Genomic DNA, 26,696 nt, shown 5'->3' with positions numbered 1-26,696 from the left:
TGCTGGCTCATAGTGAGTACTAGATAAATGCCAGCTTCTGTTATTTTCACAGAAACAGAAGACTGAGTCCCACTTAAGGTTGCTTCTCCTTGAGTCCTGTCCAAGACACAAAAGGAACAAAAGTGGCATTGAGGTAAGAATCTAGGTCACATCAAACCTGTTGCTCTGCTGATTGGAAAAGAACATGAATCCAGAATGGGTCAAGTTGAAAGTGAATCCTATATAACTTTTGAAGGAAATGAAACTGTATGTCCTGATATGGGAAGACGTCCAAAACATATTAAATGAGAAAGCATGTTATAAAACAGTATGATCACCTTAGGGAAAAATGATTATTATTAACATAAATTATGATAATATGTCAGTATACATAAAAGAGCTGGAGAAATTTCCATCCAACAGTAGATACAAATGTGGGGGCAATTAGGATTGCATGGGACATTCACTCTATATCTGTTATTTCTGTAATATTTTAATGTTATAATGAATATTATTAATTTTTAAATTAGAAAAATCAATGTTTAAAAAGAAAAAGCATATTATCTTATTACAGATTTTACATTTTATGGTATACTGAGCACCTTAAGCTAGAGTAGGGTATTAACAATGATGATAGATAAGCTGATGCAGGAAATGTTTCCCTAGTCTCCTTTTGAAATGATGATAACACATGTCACATTTTAGAACCTCTTTCATCATTCTGTAAATCCTCCCATGATCTGTTGAAGTGGGTATTTGTGGCTAAGACTTTGAGCTGTGCAGGCTTTGAACTGTGCAGCTCGTTTTCCTAGGATGTGCAGCCTTACATCCAGCTTTGAATCCTGGCTCCATGTCTTACTAACTGTATGACCTTGGGCAAAATTCTCAATCTCTGTGCCTCAGTTAATTTATCTGTCAAATGGGTCTAATATTAGTACTTCAAAGGGGTGTTGTGAGGTTGAATTGAGGTACTATATGTATTATGCTTAGAATAGTGACTGGCATATAGTAAGCACTAAATAAAAAATTTAACCACTATTATTTTAATCCTCATTTAGAGAAAACTACGGATACAAACGACACATTTATCTTAAAATAAAACAAAACAAAACAATAAACCAGAATCTTGATATTCATTCCCACTGCCACGTCTCTAATACCGGAATTTTATCACTTAACTCAAAGATTATTGCTGTACCTTCCTATGCAGGCTCCTTGCCTCTTGCATCTCATGCTTCAGCCTATCTTGCCTGGCACTGCTGCATTCAACACTTTTTAGCTTTCTCTTATCTCTTACAGCTTGGCTTAAATGGCTTCAGTAGTTTCCACTGTCAAAAGTTTAAGTTTCAGACATTTTCATTTGTCCCTTCACACACTGGCCTCATCCTACCTTTCTTACAAGTGACATAGTGTTTCAAACACACACTACACTGCGACAGCCACATTGGTCCACTCCAATTCTGAGCCTCAGACTCAGGTGATCGCCCACAACACCCCACCCCCTCTTAATCCCATCATCTCGGGATCCTAGTGAGTAGTGCTACATATAAGAAAGCTGCCTGAGCACTCTATCTTGAACTCGAAGAGCATCTAACATCCTCACCCAAGCTCTCATTTGAGACTCAGTTATAGTCACTGAGGCAGGTATCATACTTATATGTAAATTCAACAAGCATTTACTGATTAGGCTTTGAAAGTCTGAAAGGAGGAGAAGACTAAGTCCCTGCCCTCATTGAGCTCATGTTCTATTAGAGGAGATAGAAAGTAAACGAATTGCTTGGCCAGGGGTCGCCATGTGCTTTGTCAGAGGCACATACACGGCTCACTGGTGGTCCAAAGACAGAAACAATCACAAAGAAACAATCAGTGTTAAGAGCATGAAATGCATGGCTCCTCTTTCCCTCTTCCAACCAAATTTGCCCTTCCTCTGGCTGATAAAAAACATGGAGCTGGATCTGAAATATTTTAAGATCCTGTCTTACTTAAGCTCTCAAAATCAGTCTTTGATCGGTTTCCCCTCCCCAGCACCAGCCTTTTTTTTTTTTTTTTTTCCCCTTTGGCATATATTTCACCTTCCCTTCTACTTAGTTCACCTCTATCTGCCTGTGTATTTATTTAAGATGTGAACCAACTGGTCAGGTACAATAATCGAATTCTGCACTTGGTTTGAGGCCAGTGCATTGAGGGCATTCAATAAATAATGGTGCCTGGTGTGTTTTCCCTAGATAGATCCTGGCTGTGTATGTCTGAGATGAAGCTGGAATCCCAGGAAGTAACTGCAAGAGATAGTGGTGAAGAGTGGCAGAGCTCTGGAGACCATGGAGGCAGATGTGCTCTGACTGCCTGACCCAGAGGTTATGTACCCTTGTGTTGGGCTTGCTACCGTGATACCTCCAACAGGCAAATGTTACTCTCCTGAGTTGGTTAGGGTGTGACCTCCTTCCTGACATGGTTTTCCAGATTCCATCTGGGTAAAGTACATAAAGGCTTCTTCCCTGTGGGCACACAGGCCTGTGTTTACTTGCTTTCATTAAGGAAATTCTCCTTCCTGTGAGTGGGTGGTTGTAGGAGGGGTGGGGCAGGAGTCTTGGATTGTATGAACTCTCCCAGGAGAGTAAGAGCAGAGAGAAAACAGGGAGTCCTTAAAATAAAATTTCATGGACAACGTGAGTCCACCTGTCCATCAATCCATCCATTCATCTTATCTGATTACCATGTGATAGGCATTGAGGCTACAAAGGTGAATATTACAGGAACTGGCTCATGGGAGATACTCAATAAATATTTGCTGAATGAATGATTTAAGTTTGTACATGAGCTTTACTTTGATTATCATTCCCTACTAGAGGACATTCTGTACTTTCTATATGACAGACATTATCTAGCATAGTTCAGCCCACAGATAGTAACAGAGGCATTATGGCCTGCCTAAAAAGAATATTCCAGCATATTCACTATCTTCTTGGACTTAGATCCCAAATTCCCTCATTTCCAACCTTCTTCCCTGCTCTCTTCTCCCAGTCTCCATTTATGTATCCATTGTTTGACCCACTGTTTGGTTTCTTCTGGCTTCTGAATGATAATTCAAGCACAGATTGCTTTCAGCCGACACTGGCAGTTTTCACTTAGCCTCTAGCTCTCTCTTCTAAGCTGTGTTGTCAGACAGTTAAGGGGCTGGAGAGAAGTCAAGGGAGTTGGCTCCCAGTTCTAGCGAGATTACCTGGCTTTGGGGCAATTTGGCTTGGCCAGATGCATCTCCCATTCTCCATCTGTAGAATGGCAGTGATGCCAACTGGCCAAGAGAAAGAGCAAGGGTTGATGAGCTCATAGCTGGAAAGGATGATGTATCCAAGAACAAAGCAATAGTAAGAGGTGAAATTCTGATTTTATGGTTCATCAATACCACGCCTCATACTGTTTCTGGCTTTTCTGCTTTTGTGATTTTGGCACATTCCTTCCAAGGAAGAGGTCTGAATAATTAGCATGACTCGTCTTCTCAAGCACAGACTCCCATAAATAGAATGGATTTGGCACCAATAAGAACACCCGGCTGTAGCTGGCTGCTAATCAAACACCGCCAGCAGGTGAGCATGAGAACACCTGGTTTGGAGAAGCGCTTCTGAGGCAGGAGAGCATTTTTAAAATGTCGCTCAAAGCTGGATTCAGTTAAAGTACAAGTTTGAAAAGAAATCATGTTACAAAATGAGAAACTGATCTTTATGCTTAAGGATGCAGAAACTGCAGATTATAGCTACCAAAAGAAAAGAAACCACACACACACACACACACACACACACACACACACACACACACACACACAAAGATGCCAATGAGTTAATTTTCCCCCCATAGGCTATACAAAAATACTCTTTGAGCATGAACTGTGGAGACAAGGTCCTTTTGTATCTGCTTGTAATACTCCGGCAGCTGACAATGTGTTAGTGATGCACACAAAAGAGCAGCTACAATCCCAAACAAACACTATTCTTATCAGCAGAACGGCAAAAATCAATGTCCAGGATGGATAACCATAATTGCTTATATTGTAATTTTCAAACACAAGAATGAACAAGCAGATATTGTTTGTATTTAAAAAGAACGAAACTTGCCAGAAATAGGATTCTTTAGAGAAAATGCTGTCTAACCGAAAATCAGCCCCAAGTTCTCCAAAAGATGGATTCAACATCCATTTTGCGCTTTTGTGTCAAGCAAGCACTTTCAATTTACCTAATGGAGGAAGAGTAATGAATGCTATGTTATTACCTTCACATTTGCCACTTTCTCCCCAGAAGCCCTCCTGCAAGAATATTGGCTAACAGGAAACGTAGACCAATGCCGCCCCCACTTACAGATTTTGTCGCCGTCTCGAGTTTTGAGTCCCAAGCCTTGGGAGAATCAAAGCCAGGCAGCCGCCTTTGCTTAGCACCATATCTGAACCAGGCCAGCAACAAGACTGGTACAGGAGAGGAGGGCAGCCCAGAGGGAAGAGGAAGAAGCTCTTACTCACCATCCACTCAGAGCTGGCACTGGTTATAAAAACAATAGAACTCCCCCGTGCAGAAGCACCTCCCAGCCACCTTGCCTCATCACTAATTGGTAGTAGTAGGCTCTGCTGTGGGCATGGAAGAGAAGGGAGCTGAACATGGGGAAAAGTGAACAGGCGGAAAACGAACAAGAGCCCCCAAGCAGTTCTCAGAGAAGCATTTATTTCAGGGGGTCTTTGTGATACCAGGGGTTTTTCAACCCTACACCAGGCTCCCCAGCCTAGGGATCCAGTGCTGGGAAGAGAGGTCTCCACACTCTGGCTGTAAAAACCCAAAACACTACTTTGAAGGGACATGTGCATCCAGATGTTCATTGCAGCATTATTTATAGTAGCCAAGATATGGAAGCAACCTAGGTGTCCATTAATGGATGAATGAACAAAGAAGAGATGGTACATACATACAATGGACTATTTCTCAGCCATAAAAAAGAATGAAATCTTGCAACCTGCAAAAATATAGATGGACCGAGAGGGTATTGTGCTGAGTGGAGTAAGTCAGACAAAGAAAGACGAATGCCATATGATTTCACTTATGTATGGAATCTAAAGAACAAAATAAACAAACAAACAAAACAGAAAAAAGCTCATAGATACAGAGAGCATTTTGATGGTTGCCAGATTCTGTGTGTGTGTGTGTGGGGGAGGGGTTGGGGGGATACGTGAAGGAATTAATTGGTAGTCACAAAACAGTCACAAGGATATAAAGCATAGCATAAAGAATATAGCCAATAATATTGTAATAAGGATGTATGATGTCAGACAGTATAAGATTTATCGGGGTGATCATTTCATAAGATCACTTCATGAGATCACTCATATATAAATGTCTAATCACTATACTGTACACCTGAAACTAATATAATATTATATGTCAACTGCAATTGAAAAATAAAAAAATTAAGAAAAACAATGTCTCCCTATAACTAGAACCAGTTACCTGCTTAGGGTTGCCAACCAAAGGTGTCAGCAATTCTTTGGGACACAGTTAAGGTAGTTTCTGAGACCCCTCAAAGATCTGGCTTCTGGCTACTTAAAAGGTATTGCCTTACAAATATGTGTGTGGGATGATCTCTCTCTGTCTCTGTCTCTGTCTCTGTCTCTCTCTGTCTCTGTCTCTCTTTCTCTTTCTCTCTCTGTCTCTCTCTCTGTCTCTCTCTCACACACTCTCCTCTCTCTGCACTCCAAGCCCATTCAATTTCTGCAGAGGCAGGGCTTATAGGTAGGTCCATGGGAGTTCTGGGTTGGTCTATGTCACACATGACCAATACCCATCCCTCCCCGGTTATGTCACTTTTAGGGTTGGCAATAGCTTTAGTCTTCAGAAGTAGTAAACACCATCTCTCTTGATCTGATCTGTGGAAGACTTATTCCCGAGGGTCAGACTGCAGGGGAAGCACAGGTTAGAAGGAATCATTTAATTTGTCCTTTTGAATTTGCTTTATAAAAAAAATCAGCTATATCACCTTATTCCTGAAGGTAATTTTAAAGCTCTGCAGATACTCAGAAGAAAATGAGAAGGGCGGGTCTTCATGGGTGACTCGTGCTATTTAAAGTGTTGAACCCACTTGGCCTGGTCCCACTGCATGCTAGACAGTTAACTTTAAACTAGGTCCTCTGAAAGAACATTTTGACTAAAAAATATTTTTGATTTGTTTAATTAACACTTATACCCAGAGTATAAAGGCAGCCTATACATTGGAAATAACTAACAACCCATCAACCAAACATCTTAACATCTCTTTTTAAGGGTAAATGTAAATATGCATTATCAGACAATCCATTTTTGAAGATTCTATACATTCAGTACTATTAAAAAAATTAGAATGAACAAAAGTAGACTGAAGTCTTCTGTTGACTCACGTAACAGGCTTGGCAAAAGCTTTCTTTAACCTCCCCAAGAAGACAGCCTCTTAGGTGTCCACCTCCCAGGCACTCCACCCAAATTCCAATCCCAGTGCAGGTTGGGTGGTGGTGTCTAGCTCCCCTGAATTATCCAGATGCCACTCATTGCAGAGATCCAGTCATTAAACCCTGTCAGACCTGAACGGGAGACCTGGGAGGGGAAAGGCATTACAGAAGAGGCGCTGACCCAGAAATCTGCATACTCCTTTTCAAGGCCCAGCACACACAGACTTCGAGAGACTCCAGTCTTTAGCTTTGACTCATGATCCTAGGCCTAGTGATGAGGGCGTTTCCCCAGTGCAAGCAATTGAAAGAGTTTTGTCTCACTTCTCACTGAGGACATTCCCACAACTGCCAAAGCTTGGGTTCATCCTTAGAACACATAGGTTTGTCATTCAGTGTAGAATGTTCTTTCCTAGTTTGTTTCTCCTTTAGCAAGTCTCTCATTGCCCAGAGGAGCCAGTAACTGTGAGGCTGCCATCAGCTTCTAAAGCTTCTATACACCTGAGTATATCCTTCTACTCAAAATAATATCATCATCTGTAGAGGATAAAAGGAGAACGGAAACATTGAGTTTCACACAAGAAAAAGAGACAAGGAGCCTGAGTTATTCAGAATAATTTCTCTTTTCTGAGGCCTTTCCTTCCCCTAAACATAAAGATTCTTTTGTTGTCCTCAGTTTTAACTACCAAGGTTCCATTCCTGATTATATTTCCAGGGTGAGGCCACGCCCTCAGTCCTTATGTTTTCTTTAAACCTAGAAAACCTAGAAAAACCAATGCAAAACAGAGTCTTTGCCTATTGCATCTGAAGGGTTGGGTTCAACCCCTCCAGGCCCGTCTTTCTATGACATAGTTTGCCCACTCAGAAAAACACAGTGATGTTTTCCCTTTTTTGAAAACTCCTGGTTACTTAAATAAAAGTGTATGTTATAGTACTATCTTTTCTCCCATCCAGGAATGAATTCAAACACTATAATTCTTGGGAAATTATAGGCAAATGGGATGAGATGGATTGCTAGGCACATTAGGAAAAGTAACTTAAAATTAGCAGTAATTTCAGGGGTGAAGTAAAAGCCTGCTCTGAGTTCCGACCTATACTTTATGTGAAAGTAGCTATGCAGGATGTCCATTAAGTAATTACCAACTTTTTTCTCCTTGGGTTACTAATGGTTGGGGTATTTGTTAAACAGACTGGGATGTTTGTATGTTTTTGCACTGTGGTATCTGCCAAATTATGTTAAAATAGCTGAATGTTCCTTCAAATATTTATCACATGGCACTTAAAACAAAGTAATAAAGAACATCTTGAAATTTCATAATTTCTACAGAAAACAAGCTTTTAATAAAATAAAGGACATTAATCACACATTCTGCTCACTTATGAAATATTCAGGGCAAGAAGAATTCCCAGGAATCATTTTGAAGAATTGAATTTGGCAGCATGAGACCTGGATAGACCCAATTCTTAGTTGTGAATAGTCTATAACCAAGAGAATTGGTTGGGATACAAGGATAACTTTCATGCAAGGTACCGGAGCCAATGCCCACCTATTCTACACAGCACAATGGCGGGTATCTCTGATGCTGAAATCCGGGGTGGATGTGATAGCTCAAACCAAAAGTCAGAAGTCTCCCTGAGGTTCTGCTTTGCATTTTTGACAATCCTGAAGATCCAGAGGACCTCGTATCTTGAGTTATTCCTATGGTGGAGGAGCCATGGAGTTTTTTGAGCACATAAGGTTATTCTGCCCCAAGGAAATCAGGAGTATATGGAGGGGTTATATTTTTGAGGAATTCCCAGCAGTAACTCTGATGAAGTGTAAGGGTGTGAACCCTTAGTAAAGTATTGTTCCATTGCTCCAGAGGCCTTTTAGACCTGGTCAAGTCAGGATGGAAGTCGTTTAGGAGAGTCATGTTACCTTGAGTTCCACATTTCTAGAATTCCAAGCTTGTATTATAGGCCCGACTCTCCCTCCATCAAGTTGTAGAAATGGATGTTTTCATCAAAGGATTAGAAGCTACCATTTCGGGCCGGCCCGATGACTCAGGAGGTTGGAGCGCTGTGCTCCTAACGTGGAGGTCGCTGGTTCCATTACCAGAGGGCCAGTGAGATGCGCCCTCTTACAGCTAAGATTGTGAACAACAGCTCTTCCTGGAGCTGGGTTGCTGTGAGCAGCTGGAGGTCGGCGAAGGAAAAGGAAAACAGTAGGTCCCCTTGGAGAAGAGACGGTATTTTCTCTCCTAAAGAGAAGATTGTAATCTCAGAAACATGGCTGATCAGTGAGTGATCCTTAACACGTTGGTTACGGCGGGGTTTAAATCCCTCATAAAAATCGGCTCAGAAAAAACGAAGATTCTCGTGATCCGTACGCAGCGTGTTAAATTGCAGAAGCTGGGCCTACTATGCAATGTCCATACCAACGAGAAGATAGTCAGAGGTAGGTTGGCCAAGACGGTCCAGTGAGGACCCTCTTTTACCTTTAGCTGGACCACTTTAAAGATATTTAATTTGTAGTCTTCCAGGCCTAGTGACAGGTAGTCTTGAAGACAGAAATAATTATGATTAGGGTATCAACTCAGTAAAGACAGAGGTTTTTATCACCCACCCCCAACTTCGTCCTCAACATTTACAATAGTGCCTAATAGTAGGTGCTCAATCAATATTTGTGGAACGAATCTAAGGATGCTATTACTGGAATTAATGGATAGTCAAGCCTGTTCTCAGGAAAGGGTATAGAATTGTTACAAAAGAATCTTAAAGGAAACATGGCCTATCAATTTTACTTTTGGTTTAGTGTGTGCTTGTGTATGTGTTAACATAGTTCCATGCATCTCTATCAAAGTCACATAAACATTTTTCCTGCTTATATAATACACAATTGTTTTTTCTAAACTTGGAAAATAATACAGTCAGCCTTTGACGAACAAGTTAATACTCACGCATAAAATATGGTTGGAGACTGTCTTTAATCACTCTGGAATTTGAGGATGCTTTCTCTTTTTGCAACACTGCAGATGAAGAGCTCAGAATTTGATAAATTATCAGCCTAATGAGGCTTCTAACTCCTCTAGCCAGTCATTAGCTGCCAGGAAATGATCGTTGTTACTTAATTATAAGATGAAACTAAACATTGAGAAATGTTGAAAGTGATCTGATTGGCCAATATTCCAAAGACTACGTCCACAGGCATGCCCTCTACATACCAATTAAATCTGCATCACCCATAATAAAATGTTGCGTGCTGTTGGCTGTGTTCTATGTTGTCATTTTCAGATCAGAACAACAAAAACAATTCCAGTCTAGGGCACTTCCCTGGTACCAATGAGTGCTAGGCTTTTCTAACTTAGAGGATAAGGACTCTTGTGAGCTCATTACTCCTCAGGAAATGCCCTTATTTTCACTTTGACCACACCCCAAATAAGAGACAGTCTTAAAGACAACAGAAGCAACCAGCTTTTACTAGCTGTCAGGGAGAAAAGTACCAAACACCTTTCCAAAAGGAAAATGGATATGCACAAAATTTTATTTTGATTTTGAGGGGCAATTCATTAGCAGGGTAAAAATGAGTATTGGAGGGAGAATGTTGAGAGATGTATAAGACTTGCATTCTCTAAGTGCAGGCTGTTATACAGATAAAAAAAATGAAAAAACAAACAAAAAAACACCACTAATAGGTTTCCAGAATAAATTTTTCATTTTTAGCTCAGTGCATTATAACTTTAATGCAATCTTGTACCAACACTGGTTTTTATCAAATATCATCTGCTTTTTCTTTTTGGAGTCTCCACACCTTGAGCTAAAGGATGTTGGTTAAGCAGCAGGAGCCTGGAACTTCCAGACTGCCTGGGTTCTAATCCTGAATGGCCATTTAAGCACGGTGTTTTGGTATTTGGGTAAGAAGAAAGGAGAGAAATAAAATTAAAAGTTTTGCTGAAATACAAGTGTTTCCCAACTTAAGTACAAGCTGTGTTGCAAGATTTCAATTATAAATTAATTAACCTGAATTTTAGAGGAGGCCTTGCGACCTTATTGAAAAATGGATTATAATAGCCTCTATCGCTTGAGGTAAGGATTAAATGAGCTAATCCCCTCTAAACAGCACACTAAGTTCTCTATAAATGCTGGGTTTTATTATATTTGCCTTTTGTCCTACGTGGGTATTGCTGTAGGAAACAGACCCAAGAACTAGTGTGAAAGAACCATAAGGAATTGCATACATAAACATCAAAGTGACTCCATGAAAGTTTAGTCCCCCTAAATAGACACAGTAGATCAAATTTCCTACTGTGTTCCCCTGAAAATAAGACCTAGCTGGACAATTAGCTCTAATGTGTCTTTTGGGGCAAAAATTAACATAAGACCCGGTCTAAGACCTGGTCTAAGATTTTTGTTCCGAAAGACGCGTTAGAATTGATTGTATGGCTACGTCTTATTTTTGGGGAAACAGGGTAGGAATGTATATTAGTTTTAATTCATCATTCTAAAATCTAACATTAGGAGTCTTTCTAGCAATACTGGTACAGTCCTACTTCAATACCAAATCCCTAGCTAAAATGGTGATAGAAACCACACATGTGAATAAAGTGTCTTCACTTGTCTCCACTTTATCATCACCTGTTCTCTCTTCCACCCACTGAAGTCCCATCATTCCTTTGCAACTGCTTTTTATCAAAGTCACCATCATTCTCTACCTCGCCAAGGTTGATGGTGTCTGATCATCTCATGAGATCCCTCAGAGGCAGCATTCATCTCAGCTGACTGTTCTCTCCTTCAAGAAACGTTTTCTTTTTTTGGCTTTTACAACACCACACCCTCCTGGGTTTTCTTCTTCCCCCAACTCACTGACAGTTTTTTCTCAGGGGCCTTGTGTGTGTGTGTAACCCAGTCTCATGTATTTTTTAAAATTTATTTTCAATTACAATTGACATTCAATATTATTTTATATTAGTTCCAGGTATACAGCATAATGGTTAGACATTTATATAATTTACCAAGTGACCCTTCCCCTCTCCTCCCTCCCCCTCCCCCATTAATTGCCTTTGCTAGAGCCTCACCCTCCGAGGCTGAGGTGCCCCAGGGCTTGGTCTTCACATTTTTTCTCTATCTACACTCTCTCTGCTGAGTGAATCAGATCCTGTGACCTTAAATACTATTTGTATGTTGATGACTCTCAACTTTCTCTAGCTCTGATCTCTCCCACAGATTCCAAACTCTTATATGCAACTACCTATTCAGATACCTGACTGGTATATCAAACATAGTATGTTTGAAATAGAACTCTTGCTTTTACTATTCCCTAGCACCTTCCACACCCACCCCTCCCCTCCAGACTTGCTATTCTCCAGTTTTCCCCATATTAACTAATGACCCCATTATCATCCCAACTATACAGCTCAAAACCCAGCAGTCACCTTCATTATTCTTTTTCTTATTCCTTTTATTCAATCCATCAGCAGATCAGTTGATGCTATCTCAGAAACCTGTCTCAACTCTTATCACTTCAGTCATCTCAATGGTACCATCATAGAACAACCTACCATCATCTCCTTTGATTAGTATGATCGTTTCCTAACTGCTTTCCCTGCTTCTACTCTGGGCCTTATACATTTCTTCCACAAAAATGAATCTCAGTGTTATTCCAAAGAAATAAATTTGATAATACTGTTTCCTTTCTTAAAATCCTTAGACTACAATTCAATTCCTTACTATGGCCTATGAGGCCCACATGACGTGGCCCCAGCCTACCTTGTTCCCTATGCTTCAGCCATACTGGCTTCCTTTCACTTCCATCAACATCCCCAAATTGTTCCCACCTCAAGATCCTTGCTCTTGATTTTGCCCTCTGCTTGGAATGCCCCACACCTCCATGTGGCAGGTTCCTTCTTATTATTTTGATTTTCATTCAAAAGTCACCCAACCTTCTCTGACCCTCCTACCTAAAGCAGCCTGCTCAACCTCTATCCCATGATCTGTTCTGTTTTCTTTATAGCACTTATTACTATCAGAAATTACCTTATTTGTGTACTTATTTACTGTCTATGTGCCCCAAGGAGAATGTAAATTCTCTGAAAACAAATACCTCACTTATCTTACTCATCACTGCGTGTCCTATGCCTGCCATATAGGGAGTACTCCATAAATATCTGTTGAATGAATGAATTATCTCTAAGTGTAATAGCAGTTTGCAAATTATACATAATGACCCATTAGAACGCAATAGCCAATCCAAATAATTCACCAATAGCTAAGAAAGGGCTGGAACCAGGGGCAAATTGGAGTATATGTCTGACTGCAATGCACGGTCCAATAAAAATGATGCTCAATGTTATGTTCTTTTAGGCCTTGCCAGCCTTCTCCAACTCATCATCGAGAATCATCAAAAGCTGATGGCAGAATTGTTCACATTCTCTTTCTTCTCCTTCCTCCTCCAGTTGCAAAGTCTCACAGGAAAAGAATAACTTGTGACTTATTGGATGAAACAAATTATTCCTTCTGCACCCCAGCTTCCTATAATCCAAAATATCATGCCCTGATTTACTCAAAACCTTGCCTGAGCAAGTCAGCAGGTGCTTTCCAGCCCTGTCTTTGAGAGCAGGTCCGCTGGACTTCACTCTGTGGCTTACTACAGTAAGGAGCCGAGTGCTGCTGAGGTTAACACACAAGAGAGCTCCACTACCGGATTTGTGCTGCGAAGGAAATGGTGGCAGAAATGATCTTTGACTTTACCTCTCTGTTTTCACCTTTCATATTCCATCTAATGAAATTTTAAATGCTCTAGATGGTGTAAGGAAGAGTACTAAGCTAGAAGGTTTACTTCTGGCTTTGCTATAATCATTTACCATAATTTTGGGCAAGTCATTTAACTTCCCTGAGCCTCCCTTGTTTGTCTGTAAAATGAGAAGCTTTTAGTAGATGACCTCTAGCTCTAACTGTGCATGGTGTGGAAATATTTTGTATCCAGTAAATACAAAACAATTAAACTCATTGGTGAAGCTGGTTATGATTGGTGCTGTCCTACTATAGTCAAAAGACAATAGAAGGTGGGGTCAATCTGGCCAGAGGATTGGCTGCAGCTTCTAGAGATAGAACTTAAAGAGACTGGTGACTTCCCATGGGATAGGGCACGATTGTAAGTACAATATATGAGCTGAAGAGTCCAATATTCCTATCTCCAGCCCAGATTCATATACCCAACTTCTTAGTCAACGTCTTCACCTGATATCAATAGGTATATCCACATTTAATTGTTTAAATCCTCTCCCCAAAGCCTGTTCACCTTGTCATCTTCTCAATTTCAGTAGATGGCAATTCCATCCATCTGATGCTAAAGCCTAAAACCTGACTCCCTTCTTTTCTCACTCCACATTTAGTCTTCCAGTGGGTCCTGTTGTTTCAACCTGCAAAATAGGTCCAAATCCAACAGCATCTCCCCTCTCCACTGCTATTATCTAAGTCCCATTATCATCATCTCTCTCCTGGATTACTGCCATAGCCTTCTCACTCAAATTTCTGCTTTCACCCATACCTTCCACCTCCAGTCTTTTCACAGCCAGAGTTATTCTTTTAAAACATGAGTCAAATCACGTCAGTCCTCTGCTCAAAACCCTGCCATGTTTCCTTCTTTCACTCAGAGTAAAGAAGTACAACGGTTTGCAAGTCCCCGTATGATCTACTCCTCCCCACCCATCTATCAATTCTTTGACCTCATCTGCTACTGTTCTCTCCCTCTCACTCTATTTTAGCCACAGTGGCCTCCTTGCTATTTCTCAAACACACCAAGCATTCTCTTGCCTTAGGATCTTTGTAGAGAAAATTCCACTTGCTCAGTGTCCCTATGGCTACCTCTCTCTCCTTCAAATATCATTTTTTTTTACTTAGGCTTACTTTGGTCTTCCTATTTAAAATTACAGTTTCTCCAATCCCAGAATTTCAGATCCCCTGCTCCATTTTCTCCCCATGTACTAATCTTCTAATAGTCTTTATAATATAGTTATGCATTATGTTTATTTCCTATACCCTTATCCTGAATATATCTCAATAAAGGTAGGGATTTTGGTATGTTTTGGGCCTGACACAAATAGACATTCAATAAATAGCTGTTGAGTGAAGTGAAGAACGAGCGTCACTATGGGCTGGGAGTATCTGTGTCTGTGCCCTCACTGCACCCACTTCCTATAAAAGCTTGTCTCAGGTTCATTGAGCAGTGTTCAAATTCCCTCTTGATTGATCCCATCTTACTATCAAGAATCTCCAGAGATCAAACCAGCTCACTGAACCACAATGGCACATGACAATCCTTGCTTGCTTTGATTTTTAAGACCGTTTCCTCCATTGAACCATGGATTTCGGAAATAGGGAAAAACCCAGTGATCTGTCATCAATTGAATTGCCAAATAATGTTTTAACGTAAGATCTAGGCTCTCTTCCTGGATTGCTTTCCTAACTTTAACTCTATAATTTCTTAAAAAAAAAAAAAAATTGTTAAAGCCTTTTCTACATTTCTTTGAGGAAACCATACCTATATTTTCAATGCCTTTCATACAGACCTGTTACTCTGCCCAACTATCAGAAAGCAGGATTTCTAATCCTAAAAGCCCTGTCTGGTAATCCAATATAGAGAAAGGAAGTGGAATCATTTGAAAGGGGATTCCCATCAAAGGGGAGGTTGTCCGTGTCAAATTATAGTAATTTACTTGGTTCTAATATTTACAGCTTCTAATATTTACAGACTGGAACTAATACCTTATCTTCTGCATTACCTTTGCTAATGAAAAAGCAGTAGTAAAACTTTTGCAAAACAGAGGAATGTATATGCCCTTAAACCTATGATAATGACAGGCTTTGTGGATAATCTTAGAAAGATTGCTAATTTTCTTGGCAGTTGACTTTCAGAGAGCTTGAAACAGGCATTCTCCCTAAGTCCTGGTCATCTCCATTATTGTGAACAGAATACGAACAATAGAGAAAAATATTAAAACATAAAAAGAAAAAAAAAACAACAGTAGAGAACACAACACTGGATAGAATCTCTACACAACAGACAGGTCATTGGCATAATTATAAGACCTAAAATTTATGTTTCTTAAAACATTGAAACTAATTTAGCCAGAAGCCCCCAAAGACATGAGTCTTGGGTTGTATCTTGAAAAATAAATCTACAGTTGTAGTGGGTCTGACTCAGGCCCCAGATTTTTGACTGTTTCTTAAGCTTTACATGATCCTTAGGATCTCCCCCTGCAGACTGCTATCCAGAAGCTCCTGAATTTACCTTCCGGGACTAGTTAGGAAGTTGGGAGAAAGTCTGAGAAAAATGTTAGAGAAAAAGCCCATGCTAGCATCCCCCAAAGTGGTATGTGTCTAACAAATACTATAACATGGGTGAACATGGCCTATGTACCCTGATGTGCCCATAGAATTCTGGGAAACACGATCACAGACTCATTGGCTTGGCAATTGCTAATCATTTGAGCTTTTGAGGGCAGTCCCCCAACAGTTTGAATTAAAAATGCCAAAGTTCTCCTAACTGTCTATGGTTACAAATTCAAGAACGATGAGACAGTGCTGCAGCTGGTGACCCATCAGCCACTGCGTCATCGTGGCACATACAAAGGACAGTAATCTGAGATGCTACGTACAACATCCAGTGCCTGAGAAAACAATGACACTTTTATCATAAAGGAAAAACACACAGTAGAGAATAGGGACTTTGGGAAAGACCAACCAAATTTCAATTCCCAGATCTGCCACTTACTATGTGATCTTGGTCAAGGAGCTTCACCTGTCTGAGCCTCAAGTCCTTCATCTGTAAAGAGGGACAATACCCTTCACCTGTCCAGGTTGTTGGACATCAGAGATAATGCAAATAAAATGCCTGGCATTGACTGTACAAATGGTAGCTACTTTAGGTAATTCTACTCATGCTAAACTAAGATTATATTTCTTAATTTCAGCAATTTCTTAATTGTAATTTTTAACTGTAAGCACTGTTGTCAGAAATTTCTATTGTTGGTAAAACTTGGAGATGAATGATAAACAATATTTTAGACAAACAGTGGGTATGTATATTTTAGAAGGAATCGTTTAAGGAAAAATGGTTTTAGTCACGTTTTCAATGGAAATGTGGCAGCAAGCAGCATTTGTGAATTCAGGTGACCTTATTTAAATACCAACAATTAATGTTCAGGCAAGTATGATTACTTTTAATGTACAGACAATCCTCTTCTAATCTCACTAAAGCTAAGAGACAGGTTTTAAAATAATCTCAACCTAGAGATGGAAAATCCCACAATCAATTTTTCTCACCAAAAGAACTGTTAGCTCGGAGGGAGTGCTTTTTCTTTCCTGTGATTTCCTAGCATTGCATGTCACGTGATTTAGGGTAAGCTGGATGAAAGAGTCTTATGTGCTTCTGCATCACAACTCTTTTGTGCTTCAATCTGAGATTTATATAACATCCTCCCTACCCTCAAACCAAATGGAACTGACTTCTGCAGAGTTACAAAACACCCCAGGGCATGTCCAGCCCCTCTGCTCTACTCTCTCCATGAATAAACTGAAAGGTCAAGGGATTTCTCTGCATGTAAAGCAAGCTGAGGGACAACCAGACCCAATCAAGGATTCAGCAAAAATTTACTGAACACCTACTGTATACCAGGCACTGTGCTAGGCTCTAAGAGGTACAACTTGTGAGTCTAAGAGGTAGACTCACAAGTTGCTTAGAGTCTAAAGGGGTAGACAAATAAGTTTACAATATGATGCGGTTGGTTATAAGGGGTGAACAAAGATAGGATATTATAAGAATACTCACCAGCCTTTAGGGAAGAGGGAACAAGTATTCTAAAGAAGTAACAAGTGCCAAGGCAGGAGGAGAGAGAGTAGGTGTGGTATGCTCAGGCACTGAAAGGGGCTCAAGTGATTGGAGTGAGAAGGGAGAGAGGAAGCAGACCTTGGTCAGGTGTGCGGCTAGAGAGAAAATCCTTGCATGATGTGTATAACTTTTTACTTTATCTTGAACACAGTGGAACAATTAGGGCTTTAAGTAATTCAAGAAAGTACAGATAGAGGGAGAGGGATGGGAGTAATCAGGGGAGAGAGGTAGAAGGGGAGGGCAGAAGAGGGAGGGAGGTGCTATTGTTGTTAAAAATGGAAATATTTGTCTCATGTCCCCAAAGGAAGAACTTTCTCTTATACTTCATTTTGGCATAACTGCATAACTAAGTCGCTAGGTATTTGGGGTTAGGTAAAAATTGTGAAAATAAATGTTTAAGACCTGTAGTTTTCATCAGGAAATTTTAAATCATATGTTTGATAGCACCTGTTAGACTTTACTTCAGGGCCGATGAAGCTGAAACTGTAGCTGCACTGCCATTGTAGTCTGGAAATTATTTTGGCCAGAGATTTGGCTGATCGTTGCATTTAATACGGGAACTGCATGCATCCCAACAGCACTGACTAAACTAGGAGTGTGACATTAAAATATTTCTGCTCTCCTTACACAATTTAAAGGTACCTGAATGAGTGATCAATGTTTATATATTAACTTTGCACAAAGGGGCCTTTTTACTTCCAATAATAATGTAATATCATTGCTCTTAGGTTATGAGGGACAATAGGTCATAAAAGTAAAAATGATAAATCATATACTATTATGCCTTTTAACTCATAAAAATATTAAAATTCATCACACACTACCTCAGAAATTTTTGCAAATTTGGCAAGTCTCATTTGGCTTTAATTCAAACAATCTTCCCACTGTTTAATATTATTATTACATCCAAAAAGGATTTGAGGCAGTTCTGAAATATTCAAAATCCACACTCCATATTAGTTCAGATGTGCTTTTAACACACCTGATTCATTTCAAACATTTCATTCTAATTTTTGTTTAGCTTTTGCAAGAAGGGACCAATTTAAAAACACCATAATAACCACTCTTCACCAAATTGTGACAGAGGAGGGGCAAATGGCCCAATTTTTGCTGTATAGTGGTAATTACCCTGACTGGGGATTCTCTTGTCCCACACCCACTCTCGGAAACCTGAATAACAAAACAGGACTGGAGGCCTTCTGAAGTTTCTCAGGCTGAGCAAACGTTGCTAATGCTTCATCTCCTGGGAAACTCGGAAACTTCCCAAGTATGAAGTTACAGCAGCAAAGCAGGCAGCTGAGTGAACCCTGGAGCTGTAATATACTGTCTTTTTCAGACAACAGTGCTTCAGTGTCAAAGCCACAAGACCAAGGGCAGGCACAGCATGCAGAAGGAAACCTCTATCAGCAAGCACAAAACAGTGACACAGAGAGGTGGCCCAGACCAGAGAAGAACAGAAGGGCAGCGCACTGACATGTCTGAATGCAAAGCATGCTTGCCATCACCTTTCACTCCGGCATCCTAATGAGAATTAAAGGGGAAGTGTGAAGGCTTTATGATCATTTTATTTGTGTGTTAAAAATACCTAGTAACTCTTTTAAAATGTCCATTTCTCTGCAACATTAATGGATATTTTTTAAGTATTTTAGTATATGTGCTGCTGAAGTGAGCACTATTTTAAAAGTATTTGATTAGAAAAATTGAAATAACCTAAATTTAAAATTCATATACATGAATTATAAATATTAAGATGCTAGAGATTAAAAACAAAGTAAAACTAGAGTTTCATAACTGGACTGAAACTTTTTCTGCACTGAATGATTTAGAAAGAAAATGCAGAGTTCTCAGTTATGGTACATCCGAGTGTGCAGGACATTTAGTTGTTCTCCCCGCCCCCAAGTTCTCTTGTTTCAAATTCCAAGAGTGTTCTTTCAGTTCCATTCTCTCAGCTCACACTGCTGAAAAACACTCCCATGTTTTGTGCAAATCTGAAGCTAGGAAAGAGACAGAAAAAAATTTTGAAGCATAATAATTAATCTTGAAAGAAAGTAATTCTGTATCATGTTCGTTAGATATCAGGAAAAAAGGGACTTTATCGTATCTAAGAAATATTCAATTGAATAATAATTTTTAAAATATCCTCATTCTTAAAAGAAATATTTGTGTAAATTGGATGAGAAAAATACAGAATGCTCTTATTAACTCCTTGGAAAGATCCAGGTCATAGTTTGGGCCACAGAGTAACTGAAGGCCCCTGACCAAGGGCCCAGTGCTTTCCTTGGGCCCCCTGGCAATTAGCTTTCTAGCGAAGAGTTAAGTTTTATAAACTGCTAAGAGACCAGGCAGACAGATTGGCTCTACCAGATAGTTTCCAATTTGACTCATGTTTATGGTCTTTGACCTTAACAGTCATTTGTGGTCCAAGTGCCATCAGACATTCTGAAAGATGGTGGTGTACAGATTGATAAGCTTAGACTTTGAGACTTCAGTTGACTTCTTGCCTTGCTGTCCAGTCTTAGGACAACAGGAGATATGTGTTATAGGGAAGAAGGAAAGGATAGGATAGGATAGGACATGATAGGAACAGAAAGGAGAGGAGAGGGGAGGAGGGAAAGGAAAGGACCACAATCCATTTCCTGAAGGCAAAATATCCCACACTTAAAAGAAGAGTAATAAAAGAAGTCAAAAGCATGACCTGTGTCTTATAAGGAGCTCTTTCCTCTAAAAGAAGCAAATATATCACTAAAAGAGTAAACAGAAGTTAGCTGTAAATCAAAATCTTCTGCCTAATGCATTCCTAGAGTTTCTTCCTGAGAGCAGATGCCAGTGAGAAATGAGCATTCAAGAACCCAGACAACTCAGAAGTTAGAGGAAAGCTGACTCAAATCATTTTCATTACAGAGATAAGATCACCTGGCCTTCTTCAGTAGCTTAATAACTGTAGCTTAATGTCCCTCTGTCTGATTCTCAAAACCATAAACTGAGAAGAAAAAACCCCCTTTGCTTTTAGCCATCACCACCCACAATTTTAGCAAAGGCAGCATAGGAAACAATAAAAACATTCAGGACCGACAATAAAATTTACCATAACATTCATTGTTCTTTGCTGGCCAATTTAGTTCCGTCATGGCCTCCTTGCTTCAACCAAGGAGGAAAATATGCCTCCCAGATCCTATTATTTGTTCCTTCTCAAACAAAACTCCCAGAAATATTGTCTCTATTTGCTTAAAGAGGATTCTGGAAAGCGAAAGATTCTTTCTGCCAGTGGGAAATGGAATTAGCTGAAAACCTAGTGGAAACTTTGGTAGGAATACTATGGTGAATAGTTAAATATTTACAACATAAGTACCAGTTCATTTGAAAACAAATGTACAAGTAGCTGGCTTCGTTCCCTGTCTCAGGAATCAAGAATGTTCCCTCGCTGAGAGCTGCCATTTTATTGACATTTGAGAAGAACTGACTCCAGGAAAAGAGAGCAGGAGTGCGGACAGGAGCTACCGTTCTGAAAACTGGGACTGTACTAGGTGAATTCATTCTGATGTAACCATCCTCTAGATAACAAATTCACCAAGAAGAAATGTTTAGGGGGGAAAAAAAGCATAAAATTTGACATCAAATTCAGAGTTCTATGAAAACTCATCAATCTACTCATCCAATTGTCCCAAACTAAATAGGATATTTAAAAAATGTAAGAAAATCCAAATTATATCAGACCTGAACAAAATATTGTTTAGGCAACTGGGACCTACATCTCACCTAAGGTGGAAGGAAAAAGAAAGAATGGAGGGGAGAAACTAAAGCTTCACTCAGACCATTGTATAACCTTCAAGGCTCAAGGTCCCACGTTTGCTGTACTGTGAAGGTGGTGGTTCTGGGTTTAGGAAAGTGTATAAAATAATTCTTATTAGAAATGCTCTTTGTACTGTTTATGTTTCGTTGTGTTTAGTGTAAGCCAGTTCAACTTGTCCGAGGGGGGCCTTTGGGAGAGGCAGTCTAACATCCTCTGGAAACTGTGCCTCACAGTCAGGTCACCTGAGTGGCACTTGTGACTTCCTGGTGATGGTGTTGGCCCAGTGTGAGGCTCTCAACAGTGCTGAGACTCTGCCTTTGATTGATAGAAGGCTTCAACAAAATATTTGGTAATAAGAGGCTCTTGGAGATGAAAACAGAGAAACAAAGGAGAAAACCACAAAAATCCCACTGAAGTCAGCTTCATTTTTCTGCACTCTTTGCATTCCGAGATGCTGCTTTGTGTTTTTGCATTCCCTCTTGAGGGCTGAATGCTTGAAGATTTTTAATTGGAGTCATTCTAGTCCCTTCAGATCACACCGTGGTACAGATAAGGTGTTGTGCTCTGCCAGAACCTCAGCTATGAGGCTAGAGGGCTGAGTGAGGGAAAAGTATCCCTTCATTCTTTCCTCTGCTTCTGGGATAGAAGTGACTGCTGAATGATTTAAAAGATTCATTAAAGAGTGGGGAAATGCCTCCATATTAGGATGAAAGACCGAGAGTTATACAAGGAGACAGTTGTGGGGCCCCTCAGTCTGGTGGCCCTGCACCCCATCTTCTCACCGCCTCTACAGCTAGACATCTTTAGTGACTTGTCTGCCCTCTCAGCCTCTGCCTCCTTCTCCACTTAATTTATTAACCCCCTGCAGTCGGGCTTTGAAGTTCATGGTTGTCCAAACTGCTCCCCCTCAAATGACCAATCTGGCTGCTGCTTCTCAGCATCCACCCTCACCCCTCTTCAATGTCGGCTTGTTAACCACTCCCTCCCCTTCAAACTTCCTCCCTTGCCTTCCAAACAGCATGTTCTTATCACTCCTCCATATGTCACTTTTCCTCTATTCTTTCTTCTTTTGAGTACCGAAGTACAAGGCCTTCTTCTCTTTGCTGCTTCTGCTCAGTTCCTCAGGGATCTCATCATTCTCATCTTTAATGATCACCTCTATGTAGAGAATTCCCAAATCTATAACGTTGCTTCAAACGCTTTCCCCAGCTTTGTCCTGCATTTCTGACTGTTGGGTACCTTCACCAGCAGAACCTAAGACCAGTTCCAGACCAAAATCATCATCTTTCTCCAACCAGAAAAATTCCAGGTCACCCTCCTGAATGGCCTATTTGTACTAATGACCTCACAATTCCACAAGTCAATGTGTTTCAAATATCCCTCATAAGCAATTAGTGATCAAATCCTATTGTTTCTTTAAGCCCACTGGGCCCATCTAAACCATCCTATCCCTTTCTTTCTCAGTACCATTATCCTAATTCAGTTCTTCATTACCTTTCCCCTAAACTACTACATGTCTTTCTCTTACAATAAAAATACCAGCTTGCTCTCTCACTGTCATTCAACAGTATGAATCCCCATGTTTGCACTGAACTTTCTACACACTTCGGGCCTTCCACCCCTTGTTTTCACACTTCTGGGAAAATAAATGAACAAGTGACCATGGGATTATTTGGTATTTCAGAAGGTTTAAAAATAGATGAATCCTTGTATGCTTATAAATTTCACTAAGATGTGAGAACATGTGGTAAACGGCTTCATTAAACCTCTATAAGGTCAGGCTAGCTGCTCTCTCCAGACTGATTTGGTGCATACAGAAAACTCATTGACCAGGTCCCAGCACCGTGACACAGGAATTTACCTCAGGATGGCAGGGCTCAGCCTGAGCAATTGTCAGAGTAAATCATTGTTCTTTCACACAATGTCGGTCAAAGGCCAAATGAAATGACCTCAGTATTCTATTGAAAAAAAAAAGGAAGGTTGTATTCTTCAAAATCGACAATTTTGTTAAAGACTAAGAAAGACAATGCACATGTTCCACATCAAAAAAGGCTAAAAGGATATAACTAATTGCAATACCTAGCCCAGGACTGGATCCTGTACCAGAAGGAAAAAACAGACTATACAGGACATCATTGCGTCAGTTGATAAAACTGAAGTACAGAGAGTAAAGTATCCATGTCCAAATTACTAGAGCTGATAATTTTACTGTTGTTACAAAAGAGAATATTCCTATTCTTAGGAAGTATACACTGAAATATTTGGAAGTAAAAGGGCCATGCTTACCCTTAAGTGGTTCAAAAAATATTATAGCTAGATAGCACATATGATAAAGCAAGTTTGGTAAAAAGGCATAGGCGTAAAGGATACATGAATATTCTGTGCACTATTCTTATTCTGACTTTTCCATAATTTTGAAATTAGTTTCAAATAAAACATTAAAATATATAAAGAATTAAGTCCTCATACCTGTATCATTGATAAACAGGGTAGCCCTGCGCATTGCGGAGAATCAAAAAATATTTGAGGAATGAATGTCTATCGCATAAACCTTCTTTAGCTTAGCAACTGCTTATGTAACATTCATGTTCATCACATTCAACTTTCCATGCTTTCTAACATCTTGTTCCTCAATTCAGCTCCAATTATACTAATGAAGATATATTTGAGGACAGCATAATAAAATATATGTGTATACAGATATGTATACTATATGCAAAATAAAATGTATGTATATAAACACATGTGTTTATTAGTTTCATACTGTCATTTAACAGTTCATATTTTAGTGCTAAATAACTAGCCTTCTACAGGGCTACCCAGATATCTTAAATTTAGCTATCATTTTTAAATTAAAATTCCATGTGTTAATTTTTGGTTAAAAAAGAAAAACAGAATAAATATGGGCCAATTCCTGTAACTCAGAATTCACCATGAGGCTGAGACTACCTCTTAGAGAACTAAATTCTTTGATAATTAATAAACAGAAAACCCTTAAATGGCTACATTTCTGTAATGCAGTGAAGTACTCAAACACAGTACAGGTCTATAAGGTTGAAGTCTGAAAGACACCTGACTGTGGTCAAAGGTAAATTTCCTTAGACAACAAAAACTTCTTTTAATCCTTTTATCAATATACTATCATTCTGACAAAGACTCTTCATGACGTCACCAGTTTGGACAGGAAAATATTCACTTAAAATATTTACATACCAGTCAAATACCAACATGGGCTATTATTTGAACTAAATAAATTACTGAGGGAAAAAAGGAAAATTTAGTCCATCAGCTCAACTCCGAAACACAGCCTACCATTCGGCTGTATAACAATGACATCAGCAGTGGCAGCTAGCGAAACTGATCTCATGCTCTGTGCCATGCACAGATCTAAATGCTTTGTGTGTTCTTGACCCTTTTACTCCTCCCACAAATTCTATGAGGCAGGTACTGTTGTTAACTCCATTTCACAGATGATTAAACAGAGGCATTGGAAAGGTTAAGTGATTTGCTCAAGGTCTGGTCTAAAACAGAACCAGGAATTGAACACAGGCAATCTGGCTCCAAAGTCTGTGCTCTTAACCACTAGTTGTGTTTGTTTAGATAAAATACAAACTGATCTGATTCAACTTTCAACTCTGAAGTAACATGATTTTTAAATACACCTTCACTTAATTTTGACTTCTGAGACTTCCTCACATTTCATACTGCTTATATTACCTATTTAACTTCACTAGCAGTTGTATGTTCATTTCTGCCATTAGAGAACCCCAACTGGTAGACAAAGAAGCCAGATTACTGGTCTTAAAACATGATTTATAATCTAGGAAGCAGGAAATGCAGGAGGGTTGACCTTTTCGATTCCAAGCCAGATCATTCGAATCTGAAGGTTAGAATAAGAACAGAGATTTCATTTTACCTTGGCCCCACAGGATGCCTGAATCTCTTTTAGAACATCACTTCCAACCCTTGTTCAACCTTGACCCAAGGCCTCTTCTATTTTCAAACAGCTGTAATTGTTAAAAAAGTCTTCCTAATGTCAAACCTAATCTCTGTCTCCCTTTAGCTTCCACCCATTGGCCCTAATTCTGTCCTCTGGAATCTAATCCTGCTTTAGCATCATGATCTATGACCTATCGAAAGGGAGACACAAGCTCTCTGAGACTTCCCTACTGTAAGATAAATATGCACAGACGTGATGACCATGAAGCTTGAGAGTTAGAGTAACACGAGGTTGCATGAGGTGCAGGCCTTATCTTCCTCACTTGATGCACCACTTGCATTTTATATGTGGATTTGAAACTGAGGGACCAGACTGTTCTTTGATCCTATCACCTGATCAAAACTCCAAATTCCAGTTGATCCTGCATTTTATGTAGCAAGACCATTCAACCGGGACAATAATCACTTGGGAGATTATGAAGAGCTTCCCCTCTTTCAGGACTTGGCCATGGGCACCTTTTCTAGGTTAAATACATGCCACGGGTGCCTCTCCACAGGCCCCTTTCCCTTCACGCCTTCACATGACTATTGACGGGTTCATGCTCCATCACCTCTAAAACTCTTAGCTGTAAAACAGCCATGAGCAGCAGGATGAGGATTTACTTTCAACTTCAAACAGGATTTGTAAACACTGTGATAAATGAGGGGAGGCACAAAAGCTGCATGCTTCTAGCGGGTCCTCTTAAATGGAAACATGCTGCATTTCAGCATCGGTTGGCATAAATCATTTGTTTCCATTCAGGACTGGACTTCCCCAGTGTTCCTCTCAGGCACTTTTCCCATCTGATCCTCTGAAGAGCATATGTCAGTCGAAATTATAGATAACTAATCAGTCACCGTGTCCCAGAAGACTAAAGAACACTGACTGCAAATCCATTTACTATACTTTTGGTTGAAGGTGGTACTTGCAAGATGCACTAAGTAAAGGGATTTTTTTTTTTTTTTTTTTTTTTTTAGGAAAGAGAAAAAACAATTTTTAACATCAAAAGTTGAGACATGTCTTCAAATGTACTTGACCTTTCTGTGGTCCCATGTGTTTCTGCTCTTTCCCTGTTTATTGCATGCTCTTTTCCTCACACTCCCATTCTCAGCTAGCTTCCTTTGCACTCTGATGAGGTCAATTGATCTTAGAGGATAAGCAGGCATTTCTCTAGGGGTGACACGGAGCTTAACTCAATCTTTTCTGGAGAAGGGGGAGGGATGGGCAAAGGCCAACTGCAGAAAACCATCTGGATCCACTCACAGTCCCACTCTTTAATGACCTTACTCAGGGTGTAACCCATCCATGAACTTCCCCAAACCTGGACGAGCATCTGCAAACAGAATCTGGCTCACAGGCTTGTTTTGGTTGGCCTGCCCTGTGTTAGTCCACACAATGCTCTCAATTTGAACACTTAATCATTTAGAATTATTTGCGTAAAATCCAGATTTCTGGCAACACTGGGTCTGCATTCCTTCATAATAGTAACCAATTAGAATTGAGAATCAGCTGCCCCTGTACATGGGACATGAGTCATCCAGTTTTCCCTAATCTTCACCACTCCCCATTGTGTTCTTGGAAAAAGGGCTGTTTATATTTTGTACCTTGCACATTTCATTCATTTGTGTTT

General features: G+C 39.9%; 1 protein-coding gene and 1 long non-coding RNA gene across 10 annotated transcripts in view; one reads left to right on the top strand and one right to left on the bottom strand.

Moving 5' to 3' along the window:
• Positions 1 to 2,485, top strand: part of LOC109440252 (uncharacterized) — a 37,081-nt gene extending 34,596 nt beyond the window's left edge. Inside the window, exons 2-3 of the long non-coding RNA XR_012493686.2 lie at positions 53 to 133; positions 2,205 to 2,485. This is a non-coding gene — a long non-coding RNA (uncharacterized LOC109440252). The remainder of the gene's footprint in view (positions 1 to 52; positions 134 to 2,204) is intronic.
• The window catches only part of SHROOM3 (shroom family member 3), a 290,161-nt gene that overhangs the window by 112,318 nt on the left and 151,147 nt on the right, over positions 1 to 26,696 (bottom strand). The window contains exon 1 of one of the 9 annotated variants that reach the window (XM_074324429.2): positions 4,329 to 4,441. The exons of the other annotated variants lie outside the window; for them this stretch is intronic. Within the exon in view, the coding sequence (XP_074180530.2) occupies positions 4,329 to 4,408 (80 nt within the window). The 5' untranslated portion in view covers positions 4,409 to 4,441. Of the gene's footprint in view, positions 1 to 4,328; positions 4,442 to 26,696 lie in introns of those variants that run through there. 9 annotated transcript variants of the gene reach the window in all.

This window comes from Rhinolophus sinicus, chromosome 1 (assembly GCF_057876585.1).
Source record: "Rhinolophus sinicus isolate RSI-liver-muscle chromosome 1, RSI-T2T, whole genome shotgun sequence".
Lineage (NCBI taxonomy): Eukaryota > Metazoa > Chordata > Mammalia > Chiroptera > Rhinolophidae > Rhinolophus > Rhinolophus sinicus.
Note: the sequence above shows the minus strand (reverse complement) of the source record. Positions and strands in the feature narration are given on the sequence as shown.